Consider the following 20,563-nt stretch of genomic DNA (forward strand, 5'->3'; position numbering starts at 1 on the left):
TGTCAGGTTAGTGCTCCTTCCTTGTCAGTTTGACATTGTGCAACAGTTTAATTCAGTCATTTAAAGGTTGTTTAGCATCAGGAGTTTTGTGGCTACTAACATTTAGTTACTTTTATTCTCACAACATATCAAAGTGCTACACTTGGTTACATTAATGGGGGCTGTACTGGTAGTCGACCTCGCCCTCCAGGATCTACTGCGGAGGGAGCGCAGGCAGAGAGAAAGATTGGAACATGTGCCCAGAGGGAGGGGAAGGGCCATCAGGGCTCTCAACAGGAGGCCTTACCCTCCGAGGGTATTCCGAAAGCACTTCTCCTACCTCCAATTAAGCCAGGAGCAGTGTATTAGAAGGCTCTGCTTCACCAAGGAGGTGGTCACAGAACTCTGCCATCTCCTGCAACCAGACCTCAAGCCTCAGATCAGGGCGACCACAGCTCTCTCAGTGGCAGTCAAGGTCACCGTCGCCCTCAATTTCTTTGCTCGTGGATCCTTCCAGTCTGCAACAGGAGATATAGCTAACATCTTGCAGTTCGCCATCCATCGCTGCCTCCGGGAGGTCACAGAGGCTCTCTACAGTAGGAGAAGGGACTACATTTCCTTTCCCATCACCAGAGAGAAGCAGGACGAATGTGCATGTGACTTTGCCAGGATAGCGGGCTTCCCCATGGTGCAGGGCACCATTGACTGCACCCATGTGGCTTTGTGGGCACAACATAACAATCCTGAGGTCTTCCGTAACTGCAAAGGCTACCACTCACTTAATGTGCAGTTGGTGTGCGACCACAGACAGCAAATCCTCAGTGTGAATGCCCGCTATCCTGGCAGCAGCCACGATGCCTTCATCCTGCACCAGACTGGTGTGCCAGCACGCTTCCAGCCATCACATCAAGCTCACGGCTGGCTGGTCAGTAACAAGGGCTACCCACTCTTCACCTAGCTCATGACTCCCCTCTGCAACCCCAATACTCCTGCTCAGCACTCATATAATGAGAGCCATGCTGCCACCAGGAACATCATTGAGCAGACCAGCGGCCTGCTGAAGCAACAGTTCCGCTGCCTTGACCACACGGGAGGAGCCCTCCAGTACTCGACTGAGCGGGTGTCCCATTTCATCGTGGTCTGCTGCATGCTCCACAACTTGGCCATCATGAGGGCCCAGCCCTTGCCACCAGCGATTGCGGGACCACCTCAGGAGGAGGAAGAGGGAGAGGAGGAGGAGGAGGAGGATGAGGAGGAGGAGGAACATGAGCGAGGGAGGAGGCAGCCACTCAATCAGAAGGGCAGTCCTTGACCGCCTTATCAGACTGCGGTTCCAATAAATTAAACCCCAGATCCCCGTTGCTCACCACATCCCCATCATTCCATCCCTGTCGCAGGGCGTATCACAGCGCAAAGCTGAAATGAGAGACACCACAAAATAATCCAAACTGAATTATTACATTTATCAATAATCAGTGAACGCATATTTACAACAACAATATTACCCATTCACCCTTGTCCAATCCCTTAGGGCCTCTCGTTACTGTGCCTTTGGCTACTCTAGAGCTCCTACAAAATATTGGCCCAGTGGCTGCAGCAGGGCTGGTGGAAGGCTGCTGAGTGTCCATGCAGGAGACTTCAGATGGCCTTGCAGGATGCCCTCAACCAGTTCTGGGCCTAGAAGGCCTGGCTGTAGGCTGCACCACCTCAGCATGGGCAGCAGCAGTCTGGGCTGGCTGGATGACAGGCAGTGACAAGGGTAATGGCGGAGGGGCAGTGGTGGGAGCAGGAATGCTGTCATCCTGAGAGAGGACAGCACCTTCCTGCTCCACTGACCCACTGCCACTCCCCCGGAGCAGCACCTCAGCATCCCTAGCAATCTGTTGTAACACAGATTGCTGGCCTGCTGCGACACTGTGAAAGCCCCAGTCGACAGTGGTAGACCCAGCCATGATGACAGCAGTCAGAGCTTGCGTTGCATCAAGCTGAGACTGCATGAGAGAAGTCTGAGATTGGATAGCACCAAGCATGGACTGCATTACAGCACTTAGATGTTGCGTCGCTTCCGCCTGTGTTGCAATGGAATCTGCCAGATCGCTCATCACACGCGGCATCGGGTCTGGGTCACCACGGTCTCTCTGGGAGTCCGCCATCCTTTGCAGACTGGAAATGATGGGCTCCATGGTGTGCGCAGAGCTCAGTGCAACTTTTGGAGGCAGACTCCACCACGCTCTTTATCATTGCCGAGAGGCTTTCAGGTACTCTTGCCATTGCACCTATCATCTCCGTGTGCGTGCCCATCACCCTTCTTCTAAAGGCCTCCCCATCAAGGTCCTTCTCTGAGTCCTGTGCAGCAGAACTCGCGCATGAACTCACCCTTTGGGGAGCTGGCCCCCGAGCTACCCTTTCCCCCTGGCCTTGCTGCAACTCGCTCATCCCCGGTGCATCACCCTGTGCAGATCCCGCTACTATACTAGCCTCTAAAGAACGCGTAGTGCCAGTATCTGAGCTGGTGCCTGCGGGTGAGACACGCAGTGACGCGGTGTGTTCTTCCTCCTCCTCCTCTTCTCTCACCTCGCACTCAACGGTGCCCTCAGGGTCAGGCTGCTCCAGTGCTTGCTCATTATCTGAAAGCATAAAGGCACAAGAGTCAGATTAAGGTGAGGGGAGGGGGGCAGGAAGGGAGAAATGCATGCATGCAGCATGATTAGCTGGAAAGTGTGAAACGCTTATGGGGTGAGGGGGAAGTGGGATGTGAGAAGAAGGAGTAGGGATGAACATACTGTTGTTATCCCAAAGGGGGTCAACATCGCCAGTGGCCATGGCGCCCACCACCTGTTGCCCAATAATGTGCAGCACTTGAGTCTCCAGCTCAGACAGCGCTTCGAGTTTAACGCCATTGAGCAAGGCCATTAGCGTTTGATTTGGTGCTCCAATCCTTTCTTTGTGCAATGAGACTGAATATTGCATGCAGTCTGAAGCATTAGCGCCTGGCGCTAATTCTCAAACGTTTCAAGAGTTACTGCCCATTCCTAGGCTATAATGAATTTCTCCCCCACACACTCTTACACATGCATACACTCTTACACACACTCTCTCACACACACACTCTTACACACACTCTCTCACACACACACTCTTACACACACTCTCTCACACACACACTCTTACACATGCACACACATTCACTGACACAATCAGCTTTTCCTCTTTTTACATAATTCCCTTTTTCACAGTTATAATTTTGGACGAGGTGAGATTGAGACAGAATTGGAATTTCAAACTTTTTTGAGACAGTTGTTCGGCGCCTGGGAGGTCCTGAGATATCAAAGGAATGTGTCATGAAGGGGGCCATAATTGCAAATGACCTAGGCCGAGGCAGACCAGCCAGTTGACCACCTTGCAGCCAAATTAACCGGGGTGAGAATCTCCCTCTATCTCTCTTTCTCTCAACTCACCCATCCATTATTCCATTGACAGGTAGTTTCTCGCGGTCATTAGCCAGTGTTAGGTTAGGATGGGGTTGGTATGTGGATTATTAGGGAGCAGCTCGTGAGAAAGTGTGTGAGTGTTTGTGTGTATGAGTGTTTGAGAGAGTGTTTGTGCATGTGTGTGAGAATGTGTGAGTGAGTGTGTGTGTGAGTGTGAGAGAATGTGTGAGTGAGTGTGTGGGAGAGAGAATGTGTGTGAGTGTGTCTGTGTGTGTGTGTGTGTGTGTGTGTGAGTGTGTGCGTGAGAGAGAGAATGTGTCAGTGTGTCTGTGTGTGAGAGAGAATGTGTGTGTGTGTCTAGGTGTGAGTGTGTGTGTGTGTGTGAGAGAATGTGTGAGTGAGAGTGTGAGAGAGAATTTGTGTGTGTGTTTGTGTGTGTGAGAGAGAGAATATGTGTCAGTGTGTCTGTGTGTGAGAGAGAATGTGTGTGTAAGTGAGAGTGTGTGTGAGAGAGTGTGTGTGTGAGTGAGAGTGTGTGTGTAAGTGAGAGTGTGTGTGAGAGAGTGTGTGTGTGTGAGAGCGAGTGTGTGTGTGAGTGAGAGTGTGTGAGTGAGTGTGTGTGTGAGTGAGAGTGTGTGTGTGGGTGAGTGTGTGTGAGAGAGAGTGTGAGAGAGAGTGTGAGTGAGTGAGTGTGTGAGTGTGAGAGAATGTGTGAGTGAGTGTGTGGGAGAGAGAATGTGTGTGAGTGTGTCTGTGTGTGTGAGTGTGTGCGTGAGAGAGAGAATGTGTCAGTGTGTCTGTGTGTGAGAGAGAATGTGTGTGTGTGTCTAGGTGTGAGTGTGTGTGTGTGTGAGAGAATGTGTGAGTGAGTGTGTGAGAGAGAATTTGTGTGTGTGTTTGTGTGTGTGAGAGAGAGAATATGTGTCAGTGTGTCTGTGTGTGAGAGAGAATGTGTGTGTAAGTGAGAATGTGTGTGAGGGAGTGTGTGTGTGAGTGAGAATGTGTGTGTAAGTGAGAGTGTGTGTGAGAGAATGTGTGTGTGTGAGAGCGAGTGTGTATGTGAGTGAGAGTGTGTGAGTGAGTGTGTGTGTGAGTGAGAGTGTGTGTGAGAGAGTGTGTGTGTGTGAGAGCGAGTGTGTGTGTGGGTGAGTGTGTGTGAGAGAGAGTGTGAGAGTGTGTGAGTGAGTGTGTGTGTGAGTGAGTGTGTGTGTGAGTGAGAGTGTGTGTGTGTAAGTGAGAGTGTGTGAGTGAGTGTGTGTGTGAGTGAGTGTGTGTGTGAGTGAGAGTGTGTGTGTGTAAGTGAGAGTGTGTGAGTGAGTGTGTGTGTGTGAGTGTGAGTGAGTGTGTGTGAGTGTGCGTGTGAGTGTGCGTGTGAGTGAGTGTGTGTGAGTGTGTGTGTGTGTGAGTGAGAGTGTGTGTGTGGGTGAGTGTGTGTGAGAGAGAGTGTGAGAGAGAGTGTGTGAGTGTGTGTGTGTGTGAGTGAGTGTGTGTGTGTAAGTGAGAGTGTGTGAGTGAGTGTGTGTGTGAGTGAGAGTGTGTGTGTAAGTGAGAGTGTGTGAGTGAGTGTGTGTGTGTGAGTGTGAGTGAGTGTGAGTGTGTGTGAGTGTGCGTGTGAGTGTGTGTGTGTGTGAGAGAGAGAGTGTGTGTGAGAGCAAGTGTGTGTGTGTGAGTGAGAGTGTGTGTGAGTGAGTGAGAGTGAGTGTGTGTGTGTGTGAGTGAGAGTGTGTGTGTAAGTGAGAGTGTGTGAGTGAGTGTGTGTGTGTGAGTGAGAGTGTGTGTGAGTGAGTGTGTGTGTGTGTGAGTGAGTGTGCGTGTGAGTGAGTGTGTGTGAGTGTGAGAGAGAGAGTGTGTGTGAGAGCAAGTGTGTGTGTGTGAGTGAGTGTAAAAGATCAATTTTAGCATGAAATCCTTATATATCTCAACCTGGAACATCCAAGGTCTACGCTCTTCTATGCTTGGCATGAAAAGTGGGACCCCAGAGTTCCTAGATGAGATTAAAGATCTAGATATTATCTTTTTACAAGAAACCTGGTGTAGAGGAGAAGGGCACACTGGCTGTCCCATTGGGTACACAGAGCTGGTGGTCCCCTCCAATAAATTGCCAGGAGTAACCCAGGGCAGAGAATCTGGAGGCATACTGATTTGGATTAAAGCAGAGCTTAGGAATTACATTGAATTTATAAAAAAGGGCGAAAACCACTTATGGCTCAAAATTAAGAGGGGCATCATCTCTAGCATGAAAGATGTTTTCATTTGCACACTCTATATCCCCCCGACAGAATCCCCGTACTTCAAAGAGGACACCTTCTCCAACATAGAGAGGGAGATTATCCAATTCCAGGCCAAGGGAAATGTGTTGATATGTGGGGACCTCAACTCAAGAACGGGCGAAGAACCAGACTTCACCAATAATCATGGGAATAATTACATATTTGGGAATAACCACTTTGATCTCCCTTCCCATCCACATAGGCATAACTGCGACAAACAGACAAATGCTAACGGAAAACAGCTCCTGCAGCTCTGTCGAAGCCTGGGTCTGTACATTGTCAATGGTAGGTTATTGGGAGACTTCCTAGGAAGACCCACCTATTGCTCACCTCTTGGCTTCAGCACCGTAGACTATATGATCACAGATCTAGACCCATCCTCTTTCAGAACATTCACAGTCAAACCACAAACAACACTGTCAGACCACAGTCAAATTACTGCATATCTTGAAAGGACAGAAACAACCAACACAGAAACACAACCCAGTAAACTGTACAACATTAAAAAATCTTACAGATGGGCCAAAAACAGCACGGAAAAATACCAGAAAGCAATTAGCAACAAAACAACTCAAGCTCTCTTGGACACCTTTCTGGAAAATACATACACACACAATAAAGAAGGTGTAAACCGGGCAGTGAATAACCTAAATAATATTTTTGATAATTTGGCATCAATGTCAAACTTGAAAGTTCGCAAGAACAAACCCAAAACAAAAAACTACAAAAAATGGTTTGACTCCGATTGCCAGAACATGAGGAAAAAACTCAGAAAAATATCAAACCAAAAACACAGACAACCAGAAAATGAGGAATTACGCCTTACTTATTGTCAGGCACTAACACAATACAAAAACACACTCAGAACCAAGAAAGAGCAGTATATTAAGAATACACTCATTTCCATTGAGGAATCCATTGATTCCAATTGTTTCTGGGACAACTGGAATACATTACACAAAAAACAACACGACGAATTGGCCATTCAAAACGGAGACACATGGGAAAACCATTTTGAAAAATTATACCAGAAAAACACACTAAGACCAGAGCAATACCAAATATGCGAAAAACTGGCAAAGCTAGAATTTACCATAAAAGATAACCAAAACCCGATAGACCCCATAATATCTGAAAAAGAGCTAATTGAAAAACTCAAAGACCTGCGACCAGGAAAAGCTTGCGGTGCAGACGGCATCCTAAGCGAGATGATTAACACACGGACGATAAAATGAAATTGGCTATACTGAAACTCCTCAACTTGGTTCTGAGTGTCGGTTACTTCCCTGATATCTGGAACAAAGGACTCATAACGCCCATATACAAAAGTGGGGACAAAGTTGACCCAAATAACTATTGAGGCATCTGTGTAAACAGTAACCTAGGGAAGGTTTTCTGTAGTATCATAAACAAAAGACTTATAAACTTCCTTGAGGAGCACAATGTCTTGAGTAAAAGCCAAATTGGATTCCTACCAAACTATAGAACATCAGATCATATCTTCACCCTACAGACCCTAATTGACAAACATGTTCATCAAAACAAAAGCAAAATTTTTGCCTGCTTTATAGATTTCCAGAAGGCTTTCGATTCCATCTGGCACGATGGTCTATTCTTGAAACTTATTGAAAGTGGTGTAGGGGGAAAAACATGATGTAATTAAATCAATGTATACAAACAATAAATGTGCAGTTAAAATTGGAGACAAACAAACAAAATACTTCCCACAGGGGCGTGGTGTGACGCAGGGCTCGCCCATCTCACCGACACTCTTTAATATTTACATAAATGAGTTGGCAAAACTACTTGAACAATCTACAGCACCCGGCCTCACCCTATATGAATCCAAGGTTAAATTCCTCCTCTATGCAGATGACCTGGTTCTGCTGTCACCAACTAAAGAGGGTCTACAGCAGAACCTGGACCTGCTGGAGTCATTCTGTCAGACCTGGGCCCTGACAATAAACCCCCAAAAAACCAAAGTCCTTGTGTTCCAGCAAAGATCCAGACATCAGGGACCCAGAATAAATTTCACACTAGGAACAACTAAAATCGAACAACCCACTAACTACACATACTTGGGCATAAAAATCAGCTCTACGGGAAATTTTCATCTGGCTGTGAATGAACTGAAAGAGAAAACTAGAAGGGCTTTCTATGCCATAAAAAGATCAATCCAAATAGAAATCCCAATTAGCATTTGGCTCAAAATTTTTAAATCAGTAATTGAACCAATTGCACTCTATGGCAGTGAAGTGTGGGGACCGCTAACACAACAAGAATTTGCAAAATGGGACAAACATCCAATTGAGATCCTACATGCAGAATTCTGTAAAAGTATCCTCCGGACTCAAAGGAAAACCGTAAACAATGCATGCAGGGCAGAACTAGGCCAATATCCACTAATAATCACTATCCAAAAAAGAGCCACCAAATTTTGGAAACACCTAAAAATGAGCAACCCCCACTGCTATCATTACGAAGCCTTGAAATGCCAAGAGAGGACCATAAAGAAGAATACCCTCAGTCAACTAGTCCTGGGACTCAGTGAAGCAACCACTAACACTACTAACAATAACCAGCCCCAGGACAGTGACATCGTAGCACAGAGAATTCGACCCAACACAATTGTCACTAAGCAAAAGGAAAAATACCTGTCATATTGGGCAGAAACAACAAAATCCCAAAACAAACTCAATTGCTACTTGGCCCTAAACAGACAATACAACATGGCTGAATACCTGACCATGGTAAAGGATAGCAAACTGAGAAAAACCTTGACAAGGTACAGACTTAGTGAACATAGCCTGGCGATCAAAAAAGGCAGACACAGACAGACCCGGCTGCCAAGAGAGGACAGGATATGCTCTCACTGCAGTCAGGGAGTGGTGGAGACAGAGATGCACTTCCTCACAGCTTGTGGAAAATATCAGGGCATCAGGGAGAATTTCTACCAAAAATTCTCACAAATATGCCCTGAATTCAGAAATTTGAATGACGACCAAAAACTCCCATACCTACTAGGGGAACAGAGAAACTGTGTAACCTTAGCGGCACACTATGTTACAGCTTGCCATAAACAGAGGGACAACCAGTAAACCTAACAAAAGTGTATATACAAATTATACGAATGTATATTTATACACTCAGGGATATATCTGTTTATACACTGTATGAATAGATCTGCGTTTATGTGTTCAACCATAAATGTTTTTCGATGCTTTGGCAACATAAGATGTACCTTATCATGCCAATAAAGCGATTTGAATTGAATTTAATTGAATTGAGTGTCTGAGAGAGACTGTGAGAGTGTGTGTGTGAGTGAGTGTGTGTGTGAGTAAGTGTGTGTGAAAGAGAGTGTGAGAGAGTGTGCGAGTGAGTGTGTGTGAGTGAGAGTGTGTGTGAGTGTGGGAGAGTGTGTGTGTGAGAGAGAATGTGTGTGCGTGTCTAGGTGTGAGTGAGAATGTGTGTGTGTCTGTAACCAGAGACAGGCCAGTTAATTGTCCCTGAATGTTGTATCTAACCTGTGAGCTAGCAATGCTGTGAAACATTGCAGCTGGGTTAAATGACCGATAAAGGCACCGCGAATTTTCCCTTTCAACCTCTCGCAGTTTAAAAAATAAAACTTTGCTGCTGACCCTTATCCTGACGACCCAGAAACACAAAACAGAAGCAGATTCCACAATCGGATTGTGTTGTTTACAACTGAACTCCCCGAATCTCAATAAATATTGTGGGGGTGGGTGGTGGGGGGTCGAGTGTTTAAAAGGCACATTTTAAATGTATATAATTCTATTATGGGATGGTCGATGGATCAAAGTGGGTGATTTGTGATCGTTATCGATCCCGGGAAAGGTTTTAATTGTACACATGGAAGGGAGCTAAAAAAAAAACCCCACACACAAGGTGGAGAGAGTGAGACTCAGTACCTGAAACTGACACATCTCTTGGCGAAACTTACAAAGGCGGGAGTTCACCAGCAATTTGCCCATTTCTCAAATCTGGACAGCTCGCAGCCTTTTTTTTAAAGAAAGGGACACAGGAGTTATCCCGGGATTAACACTGCCTGGAGGGGATGAGGGGATGGTCATTTTATTCCCTCTCCCGTTGAATCGTTTCTTTTATGGCTGTGTGTGTGTGTGTGAGTGTGGAGAGGGGGAGGGAGCTCGGGCGAGCTGCCCATTGTTTATCCGCTTCTATTCTTCAGCCCCACCTACCGCCCACCTCCATTCAAAAGGGAACATGTTTTGTATAGCTCCCATCCGTCTCATCCTCTTCCCTTTCACTTTAAGCGGCTCCCGGGAGCTGCAGCAAGTTTTACGTTTTATATATTGGAGGATTTACAACTGAACACGAGAGAGAGAGGGAGGCAGAGAAGATAATAATAAGAGAAGATATTAATAATAAGAGAAGATATCAATCAGTACAATTGGAAGAAGCGGAGGTGTTGGGACCGACACCGGAATGGGATCCGTTTCTAACCAGCAGTTTGGAGGTTCTGTATCGATTTGGGTTTTTTTTTAAAGTCCTTTTCAATGTCTTTAGTTTGACAGATGCTGGTGTTCTGCGGCTGGCTGGAGGGGTCTGTATGTGTGTCTCTGGGTGTGAGTGTGAGAGAAAGATGCGGTTTGTGGGTGTTAAGGATTGTTTTTAATTAAATGCTGGATTTTCATTCATGATATCTCGCCCTGCAGCAGGTTCCGCGAAAAGCGCTGAGCAGGAGCTCGGAGACACTCCCAAGGCAGCCGTCTCATACGGGACCGGCCAGTGTAAATGGTTCAACGTCCGGATGGGATTCGGTTTCCTCTCCATGACCGGCCGGGACGGAGACCCCATGGAATCTCCCATCGATGTCTTTGTTCACCAGGTAATCCAATAGCAGATCACTACATTCGCACCTCCTCACTTGGGGCTGTTGATGTGGTTGATGGTGAAGACCTTTGAATCTGATCCCGGGCTCTCCATCCCCGGTTTCTACATACCTGGTCTCCCTGTACCTGATCTCGCTGTACCTGGTCTCCCTGTACCTGGTCTTCCTGTACCTGGTCTCCCTGCACCTGATCTCCCTGTACCTGGTCTCACTGTACCTGGTCTCTCTGTACCTGGTCTCTCTGTACCTGGTCTCCCTGCACCTGATCTCACTGCACCTGGTCTCCCTGTACCTGGTGTCACTGTACCTGATCTCACTTTTCCTGGTCACCCTGTACCTGGTCTCCCTGTACCTGGTCTCCCTGTACCTGCTCTCACAGTACCTGATCTCCCTGTACCTCTTCTCATTGTACCTGGTCTCCCTGTACCTGGGCTCCCTGTACCTGGTCTCCCTGCACCTGGTCTCCCTGCACCTGGTCTCCCTGTACCTGGTCTCCCTGTACCTGATCTCACTGCACCTGATCTCACTGCACCTGATCTCACTGTACCTGATCTCCCTGTACCTGGCCTCCCTGTACCTGGCCTCCCTGTACCTGGCCTCCCTGTACCTGGTCTCCATGTACCTGATCTCACTGTACATGATCTCACTGTACCTGGTCTCCCTGTACCTGATTTCCCTGCACCTGTTCTCACTGTACTTGATCTCACTGTATCTGATCTCCCTGTACCTGGTCTCCCTGTACCTGATCTCACTGTACCTGATCTCACTGTACCTGATCTCACTGTACCTGGTCGCACTGTAACTGATCTCACTGTACCTGGTCTACCTGTACCTGATATCAATATACCTGGTCTCCATGCACCTGATCTCCCTGTCCCTGGTCTCCCCGTACCTGATCTCCCTGTACCTGATCTCCCTGTACCTGGTCTCCCTGTATCTGATCTCACTGTACCTGTTCTAATTGTACCTGATCTCACTGTACCTGGTCTCCCTGCACCTGGTCTCCCTGTACCTGATCTCACTGTACCTGGTCTCCCTGTACCTGATCTCACTGTACCTGGTCTCCCTGTACCTGATCTCACTGTACCTGGTCTCCCTGTACCTGGTCTCCCTGTGCCTGGTCTCCCTGTACCTGGTCTCGCTGTACCTGATCTCACTGAAGCTGGTTTCCCTGTACCTGATCTCACTGTACCTGGTCTCCCTGTACCTGGTCTCACTGTACCTGATCTCACTGTACCTGGTCTCCCTGCACCTGGTCTCCTGTACCTGGTCTCCCTGTACCTGGTCTCCCTGTACCTGTTCTCCCTGTACCTGGTCTCCCTGTGCCTGGTCTCCCTGTACCTGGTTTCACTGTACCTGGTCTCCCTGGACCTGGTCTCACTGTACCTAGTCTCCCTGTACCTGGTCTCCCTGTACTTGGTCTCCCTGTACCTGGTGTCCGTGTACCTGGTCTCCCTGTATCTGGTCTCACTGTACCTGGTCTCACAGTACCTGGTCTCCCTGTACCTGATGTCACTGTACCTGATCTCACTGCATCTCATCTCCCTGTACCTGATCTCACTGTACCTGGTCTCCCTGTACCTGGTCTCCCTGTACCTGGTCTCCCTGTACCTGATATCACTGTACCTGGTCTCCCTGTACCTGATTTCCCTGTACCTGTTCTCACTGTACCTGATCTCACGGTACCTGATCTCATGGTACCTGGTCGCACTGTACCTGATCTCCCTGTACCTGGTCTCGCTGTACCTGATATCAATGTACCTGGTCTCCATGCACCTGATCTCCCTGTCCCTGGTCTCCCCGTATCTGATCTCACTTTACCAGAGCTCCCTGTACCTGGTCTCCCTGTACCTGATCTCACTGTACATGATCTCACTGTACCTGGTCTCCCTGTACCTGATTTCCCTGTACCTGTTCTCACTGTACTTGATCTCACTGTATCTGATCTCCCTGTACCTGATCTCCCTGTACCTGATCTCACTGTACCTGATCTCACTGTACCTGATGTCACTGTACCTGGTCACACTGTACCTGGTCGCACTGTACCTGATCTCACTGTACCTGGTCTCCCTGTACCTGATATCAATGTACCTGGTCTCCATGCACCTGATCTCCCTGTCCCTGGTCTCCCCGTACCTGATCTCCCTGTACCTGATCTCCCTGTACCTGGTCTCCCTGTATCTGATCTCACTGTAGCTGTTCTAATTGTACCTGATCTCACTGTACCTGGTCTCCCTGTACCTGGTCTCACAGTACCTGATCTCACTGTACCTGGTCTCCCTGTACCTGATCGCACTGTACCTGGTCTCCCTGTACCTGATCTCACTGTACCTGGTCTCCCTGTACCTGGTGTCCCTGTGCCTGGTCTCCCTGCACCTGGTCTCCCTGGACCTGATCTCACTGTAGCTGGTCTCCCTGTACCTGATCTCCCTGTACCTGGTCTCCCTGTACCTGGTCTCACTGTACCTGATCTCACTGTACCTGGTCTCCCTGCACTTGGTCTCCTGTACCTGGTCTCCCTGTACCTGGTCTCCCTGTACCTGTTCTCCCTGTACCTGGTCTCCCTGTGCCTGGTCTCCCTGTACCTGGTCTCACTGAACCTGGTCTCCCTGTACCTGGTCTCACTGTACCTGGTCTCCCTGTACCTGATCTCACTGTACCTGGTCTCCCTGTACCTGGTGTCCGTGTACCTGGTCTCTTTGTATCTGGTCTCACTGTACCTGGTCTCACAGTACCTGGTCTCCCTGTACCTGATGTCACTGTAACTGATCTCACTGCATCTCATCTCCCTGTACCTGATCTCACTGTACCTGGTCTCCCTGTACCTGGTCTCCCTGTACCTGATATCACTGTACCTGGTCTCCCTGTACCTGATTTCCCTGTACCTGTTCTCACTGTACTTGATCTCACTGTACCTGGTCTCCCTGCACCTGATCTCCCTGTACCTGATCTCCCTGTACCTGGTCTCCATGCAACTGATCTCCCTGTACCTGGTCTCCCTGTACCGGATCTCTCTGTACCTGGTCTCCCTGTACCTGGTCTCCCTGCACCTGATCACACTGTACCTGGTCACCCTGTACCTGATCTCACTGTACCTGGTCTCCCTGTACCTGCTCCCCTGTACCTTGTCTACCTGTACCTGGTCTCCCTGTACCTGGTCTCCCTGTAACTGGTCTCACTGTACCTGGTCTCACTGTACCTGATCTCAATGTACCTGGTCCCACTGTACCTGGTCTCCATGTAACTGGTCTCCCTGTATCTGGTCTCACTGTACCTGGTCTCACTGTATCTGGTCTCCCTATACTTGATGTCATTGTACCTGATCTCACTACATCTGATCTCCCTGTACCTGATCTCACTGTGCCTGGACTCCCTGTACCTGATCTCCCTGTACCTGATCTCCCTGTACCTGGTCTCCCTGTATCTGATCTCACTGTACCTGTTCTAATTGTACCTGATCTCCCTGTACCTGGTCTCCCTGTACCTGGTCTCCCTGTACCTGATCTCACTGTACCTGGTCTCCCTGTACCTGATCTCACTGTACCTGGTCTCCCTGTACCTGATCTCACTGTAACTGGTCTCCCTGTACCTGGTCTCCCTGTGCCTGGTCTCCCTGTACCTGTTCTCCCTGTACCTGATCTCATTGAAGCTGGTTTCCCTGTACCTGATCTCACTGTACCTGGTCTCCCTGTACCTGGTCTCACTGTACCTGATCTCCCTGTACCTGATATCACTGTACCTGGTCTCCCTGTACCTGATTTCCCTGTACCTGTTCTCACTGTACTTGATCTCACTGTACCTGGTCTCCCTGCACCAGATCTCCCTGTACCTGATCTCCCTGTACCTGGTCTCCATGCAACGGATCTCCCTGTACTTGGTCTCCCTGTACCGGATCTCCCTGTACCTGGTCTCCCTGTCCCTGGTCTCCCCGCACCTGATCACACTGTACCTGGTCACCCTGTACCTGATCTCACTGTACCTGGTCTCCCTGTACCTGCTCCCCTGTACCTTGTCTACCTGTACCTGGTCTCCCTGTACCTGGTCTCCCTGTACCTGGTCTCCCTGTACCTGGTCTCCCTGTACCTGGTCTCCCTGTAACTGGTCTCACTGTACCTGATCTCACTGTACCTGGTCTCACTGTACCTGGTCTCCATGTAACTGGTCTCCCTGTATCTGGTCTCACAGTACCTGGTCTCACTGTACCTGGTCTCCCTATACTTGATGTCATTGTACCTGATCTCACTGCATCTGATCTCCCTGTACCTGATCTCAATGTACCTGGACTCCCTGTACCTGATCTCCCTGTACCTCGTCTCCCTGTACCTGGTCTCCCTGTACCTGGCCTCCCTGTACCTGATTTCCTGTACCTGATCTCCCTGTACCTGACCTCCCTGTACCTGATCTTACTGTACCTGATCTCACTGTACCTGGTCTCCCTGTACCTGGTCTCCATGCACCTGATCTCCCTGTACCTGGTCTCCCTGTACCTGATCTCCCTGTACCTGGTCTCACTGTACCTGATCTCCCTGTACCTGATCTCCCTGTACCTGGTCTCCCTGTATCCGATCTCACTGTACCTGTTCTAATTGTACCTGATTTCACTGTACCTGGTCTCACTGTACCTGCTGTCCCTGTACCTGATCTCACTGTACCGGGTCACCCTGTACCGGATCTCAATGTACCTGGTCTCCCTGTACCTGATCTCACTCTACCTGGTCTCCCTGTACCTGGTCTCCCTGTACCTAATCTCACTGTACTTGGTCTCGCTGTACCTGGTCTCCCTGTACCTGATGCCACTGTACCTGGTCTCCCTGTACCTGGTCTCCCTGTACCTGGTTTCCCTGTACCTGGTTTCCTGTACCACATCTCACTGTACCTGGTCTCCCTGTACCTGATCTCCCTGTACCTGGTCTCCCTGTATCTGATCTCACTGCACCTGTTCTCCCTGTACCTGATCTCACTGTACCTGGTCTCCCTGTACCTTCTGTCACTCTGCCTGGTATCACTGTATCTGATCTCACTGTACCGGATCTCACTGTACCTGGTCGCCCTGTACCTGGTGTCACTCTGCCTGGTCTCACTGTACCTGCTCTCCCTGTACATGGTCTCACTGTACCTGGTCTCACTGCACCTGATCTCCCTGTACCTGATCTCCATGCACCTGATCTCCCTTTCCCTGGTCTCCCCGTACCTGATCTCCCTGTACCTGATCTTCCTGTACCTGGTCTCCCTATACCTGGTCTCCCTGGACCTGATCTCACTGTACCTGGTCTCCCTGTGCCTGATCTCACTGTACCTGGTCTCCCTGTACCTGGTCTCCCTGTACCTCATCTCCCTGCACCTGGTCTCCCTGCACCTGGTCTCCATGTACCTGCTCTCCCTGTACCTGCTCCCCTGTACCTGGTCTCCCTGTACCTGATCTCACTGCACCTGATCTCACTGTACCTGATCTCCCTGTACCTGGTCTCCCTGTACCTGGTCTCCCTGTACCTGATCTCACTGTACATGATCTCACTGTACCTGGTCTCCCTGTACCTGATTTCCCTGTACCTGTTCTCTCCCTGATCCTGGTCTCCCTGTACGTGATCTCACTGAAGCTGGTCTCCCTGTACCTGATCTCACTGTACCTGGTCTCCCTGTACCTGGGCTCACTGTACCTGATCTCACTGTACCTGGTCTCCCTGCACCTGGTCTCCTGTACTTGGTCTCCCTGTACCTGGTCTCCCTGTACCTGTTCTCCCTGTACCTGGTCTCAATGTGCCTGGTCTCACTGTACCTGGTCTCCCTGTACCTGGTCTCACTGTACCTGGTCTCCCTGTAACTGGTCTCCCTGTACCTGGTGTCCGTGTACCTGGTCTCCCTGTATCTGGTCTCACTGTACCTGGTCTCACTGTACCTGGTCTCCCTGTACCTGATGTCACTGTACCTGATCTCACTGCATCTCATCTCCCTGTACCTGATCTCACTGTGCCTGGTCTCCCTGTGCCTGCTCTCCCTGTACCTGGTCTCCCTGTACGTGATCTCACTGTATCTGGTCTCCCTGTGCCTGCTCTCCCTGTACCTGGTCTCCCTGTACCTGATCTCACTGTACATGATCTCACTGTACCTGGTCTCCCTGTACCTGATTTCCCTGTACCTGTTCTCACTGTACTTGATCTCACTCTATCTGGTCTCCCTGTACCTGGTCTCCCTGTACCTGATCTCACTGTACCTGATCTCACTGTACCTGATCTCACGGTACCTGGTCACACTGTACCTGATCTCACTGTACCTGGTCGCACTGTACCTGATCTCACTGTACCTGGTCTCCCTGTACCTGATATCAATGTACCTGGTCTCCATGCACCTGATCTCCCTGTCCCTGGTCTCCCTGTATCTGATCTCACTGTACTTGTTCTAATTGTACCTGAATTCACTCTACCTGGTCTCCCTGTACCTGGTCTCCCTGTACCTGATCTCACTGTACCTGGTCTCCCTGTACCTGATCTCCCTGTACCTGGTCTCCCTGTACCTGATCTCACTGTACCTGGTCTCCCTGTACCTGGTCTCCCTGTGCCTGATCTCACTGTACCCGGTCTCCCTGATCCTGGTCTCCCTGTACGTGATCTCACTGAAGCTGGTCTCCCTGTACCTGATCTCACTGTACCTGGTCTCCCTGTACCTGGGCTCACTGTACCTGATCTCACTGTACCTGGTCTCCCTGCACCTGGTCTCCTGTACTTGGTCTCCCTGTACCTGGTCTCCCTGTACCTGTTCTCCCTGTACCTGGTCTCCCTGTGCCTGGTCTCCCTGTACCTGGTCTCACTGTACCTGGTCTCCCTGTACCTGGTCTCACTGTACCTGGTCTCCCTGTAACTGGTCTCCCTGTACCTGGTGTCCGTGTACCTGGTCTCCCTGTATCTGGTCTCACTGTACCTGGTCTCACTGTACCTGGTCTCCCTGTACCTGATGTCACTGTACCTGATCTCACTGCATCTCATCTCCCTGTACCTGATCTCACTGTGCCTGGTCTCCCTGTGCCTGCTCTCCCTGTACCTGGTCTCCCTGTACGTGATCTCACTGTACCTGGTCTCCCTGTACCTGATTTCCCTGTACCTGTTCTCACTGTACTTGATCTCACTGTACCTGGTCTCCCTGCACCTGATCTCCCTGTACCTGATCTCCCTGTACCTGATCTCCCTGTACCTGGTCTCCATGCAACTGATCTCCCTGTACCTGGTCTCCCTGTACCGGATCTCCCTGTACCTGGTCTCCCTGTACCTGGTCTCCCTATACCTGGTCTCCCTGCACCTGATCTCACTGTACCTGTTCACCCTGTACCTGATCTCACTGTACCTGGTCTCCCTGTACCTGCTCCCCTGTACCTTGTCTACCTGTACCTGGTCTCCCTGTACCTGGTCTCCCTGTACCTGGTCTCCCTGTACCTGGTCTCCCTGTACCTGGTCTCACTGTACCTGGTCTCACTGTACCTGATCTCACTGTACCTGGTCTCACTGTACCTGGTCTCCCTATACTTGATGTCATTGTACCTGATCTCACTGCATCTGATCTCCCTGTACCTGATCTCACTGGAGCTGATCTCCCTGTACCAGATCTCCATGCACCTGCTCTCCCTGTACATGGTCTCACTGTACCTGGTCTCACTGCACCTGATCTCCCTGTACCAGATCTCCATGCACCTGATCTCCCTGTTCCTGGTCTCCCCGTACCTGATCTCCCTGTACCTGATCTCCCTGTACCTGGTCTCCCTGTATCTGATCTCACTGTACCTGTTCTAATTGTACCTGATCTCACTGTACCTGGTCTCCCTGTACCTGGTCTCCCTGTACCTGGTCTCCCTGCACCTGGTCACCCTGCACCTAGTCTCCCTGTACCTGCTCTCCCTGTACCTGCTCCCCTGTACCTGGTCACCCTGTACCTGATCTCACTGCACCTGATCTCACTGTACCTGATCTCCCTGTACCTGGTCTCCCTGTACCTGGTCTCCCTGTACCTGATCTCACTGTACATGATCTCACTGTACCTGGTCTCCCTGTACCTGATTTCCCTATACCTGTTCTCACTGTACTTGATCTCACTGTATCTGGTCTCCCTGTACCTGTGCTCCCTGTATCTGATCTCACTGTACCTGATCTCACTGTACCTGATCTCACGGTACCTGGTCACACTGTACCTGATCTCACTGTACCTGGTCTCGCTGTACCTGATATCAATGTACCTGGTCTCCATGCACCTGATCTCCCTGTCTCTGGTCTCCCCGTATCTGATCTCACTTTACCAGAGCTCCCTGTACCTGGTCTCCCTGTACCTGATCTCACTGTACATGATCTCACTGTACCTGGTCTCCCTGTACCTGAATCCCCTGTACCTGTTCTCACTGTATCTGATCTCCCTGTACCTGATATCAATGTACCTGGTCTCCATGCACCTGATCTCCCTGTCCCTGGTCTCCCCGTATCTGATCTCACTTTACCAGAGCTCCCAGTACCTGGTCTCCCTGTACCTGATCTCACTGTACATGATCTCACTGTACCTGGTCTCCCTGTACCTGGTCTCACTGTACCTGATCTCACTGTACCTGGTCTCCCTGTACCTGATCTCACTGTACCTGGTCTCCCTGTACCTGATCTCACTGTACCTGGTCTCCCTGTACCTGGTCTCCCTGTGCCTGGTCTCCCTGTACCTGGTCTCCCTGTACCTGATCTCACTGAAGCTGGTCTCCCTGTACCTGATCTCCCTGTACCTGGTCTCCCTGTACCTGGTCTCACTGTACCTGATCTCACTGTACCTGGTCTCCCTGCACTTGGTCTCCTGTACCTGGTCTCCCTGTACCTGGTCTCCCTGTACCTGTTCTCCCTGTACCTGGTCTCCCTGTGCCTGGTCTCCCTGTACCTGGTCTCACTGAACCTGGTCTCCCTGTACCTGGTCTCACTGTACCTGGTCTCCCTGTACCTGATCTCACTGTACCTGGTCTCGCTGTACCTGGTGTCCGTGTACCTGGTCTCCCTGTATCTGGTCTCACTGTACCTGGTCTCACAGTACCTGGTCTCCCTGTACCTGATGTCACTGTACCTGATCTCACTGCATCTCATCTCCCTGTACCTGATCTCACTGTACCTGGTCTCCCTGTACCTGGTCTCCCTGTACCTGGTCTCCCTGTACCTGATATCACTGTACCTGGTCTCCCTGTACCTGATTTCCCTGTACCTGTTCTCACTGTACTTGATCTCACTGTACCTGGTCTCCCTGCACCTGATCTCCCTGTACCTGGTCTCCATGCAACTGATCTCCCTGTACCTGGTTTCCCTGTACCGGATCTCTCTGTACCTGGTGTCCCTTTACCTGGTCTCCCTGCACCTGATCACACTGTACCTGGTGACCCTGTACCTGATCTCACTGTACCTGGTCTCCCTGTACCTGCTCCCCTGTACCTTGTCTACCTGTACCTGATCTCCCTGTACCTGGTCTCCCTGTACCTGGTCTCCCTGTAACTGGTCTCCCTGTACCTGGTCTCACTGTACCTGGTCTCACTGTACCTGGTCTCACTGTACCTGATCTCAATGTACCTGATCTCACTGTACCTGGTCTCCATGTAACTGGTCTCCCTGTATCTGGTCTCACTGTACCTGGTCTCACTGTATCTGGTCTCCCTATACTTGATGTCATTGTACCTGATCTCACTACATCTGATCTCCCTGTACCTGATCTCACTGTACCTGGACTCCCTGTACCTGATCTCCCTGTACCTGGTCTCCCTGTACCTGGTCTCCCTATACCTGGTCTCCCTGTACCTGATTTCCCGTACCTGATCTCCCTGTACCTGATCTTACTGTACCTGATCTCACTGTATCTGGTCTCCCTGTACCTGATCTCCATGTACCTGGTCTCCGTGCACCTGATCTCCCTGTACCTGGTCTCCCTGTACCTGATCTCCCTGTACCTGGTCTCACTGTACCTGATCTCCCTGTACCTGTTCTCCCTGTACCTGGTCTCCCTGTATCCGATCTCACTGT

At 50.1% G+C, this 20,563-nt stretch overlaps 1 protein-coding gene across 1 annotated transcript in view; it reads left to right on the forward strand.

Annotated features, from left to right (window-relative positions):
• Positions 1-10,355: 10,355 nt before the first annotated feature.
• The window catches only part of LOC147103291 (protein lin-28 homolog A-like), a 417,282-nt gene continuing 407,074 nt past the window's right edge, over positions 10,356-20,563 (forward strand). Inside the window, exon 1 of the mRNA XM_085963186.1 lies at positions 10,356-10,547. Within this exon, the coding sequence (XP_085819312.1) occupies positions 10,356-10,547 (192 nt within the window). The remainder of the gene's footprint in view (positions 10,548-20,563) is intronic.

This window comes from Somniosus microcephalus, chromosome 20 (genome assembly GCF_052327205.1).
Source record: "Somniosus microcephalus isolate GS21.2 chromosome 20, FLI_Smic_1.0, whole genome shotgun sequence".
Taxonomy (NCBI): domain Eukaryota; kingdom Metazoa; phylum Chordata; class Chondrichthyes; order Squaliformes; family Somniosidae; genus Somniosus; species Somniosus microcephalus.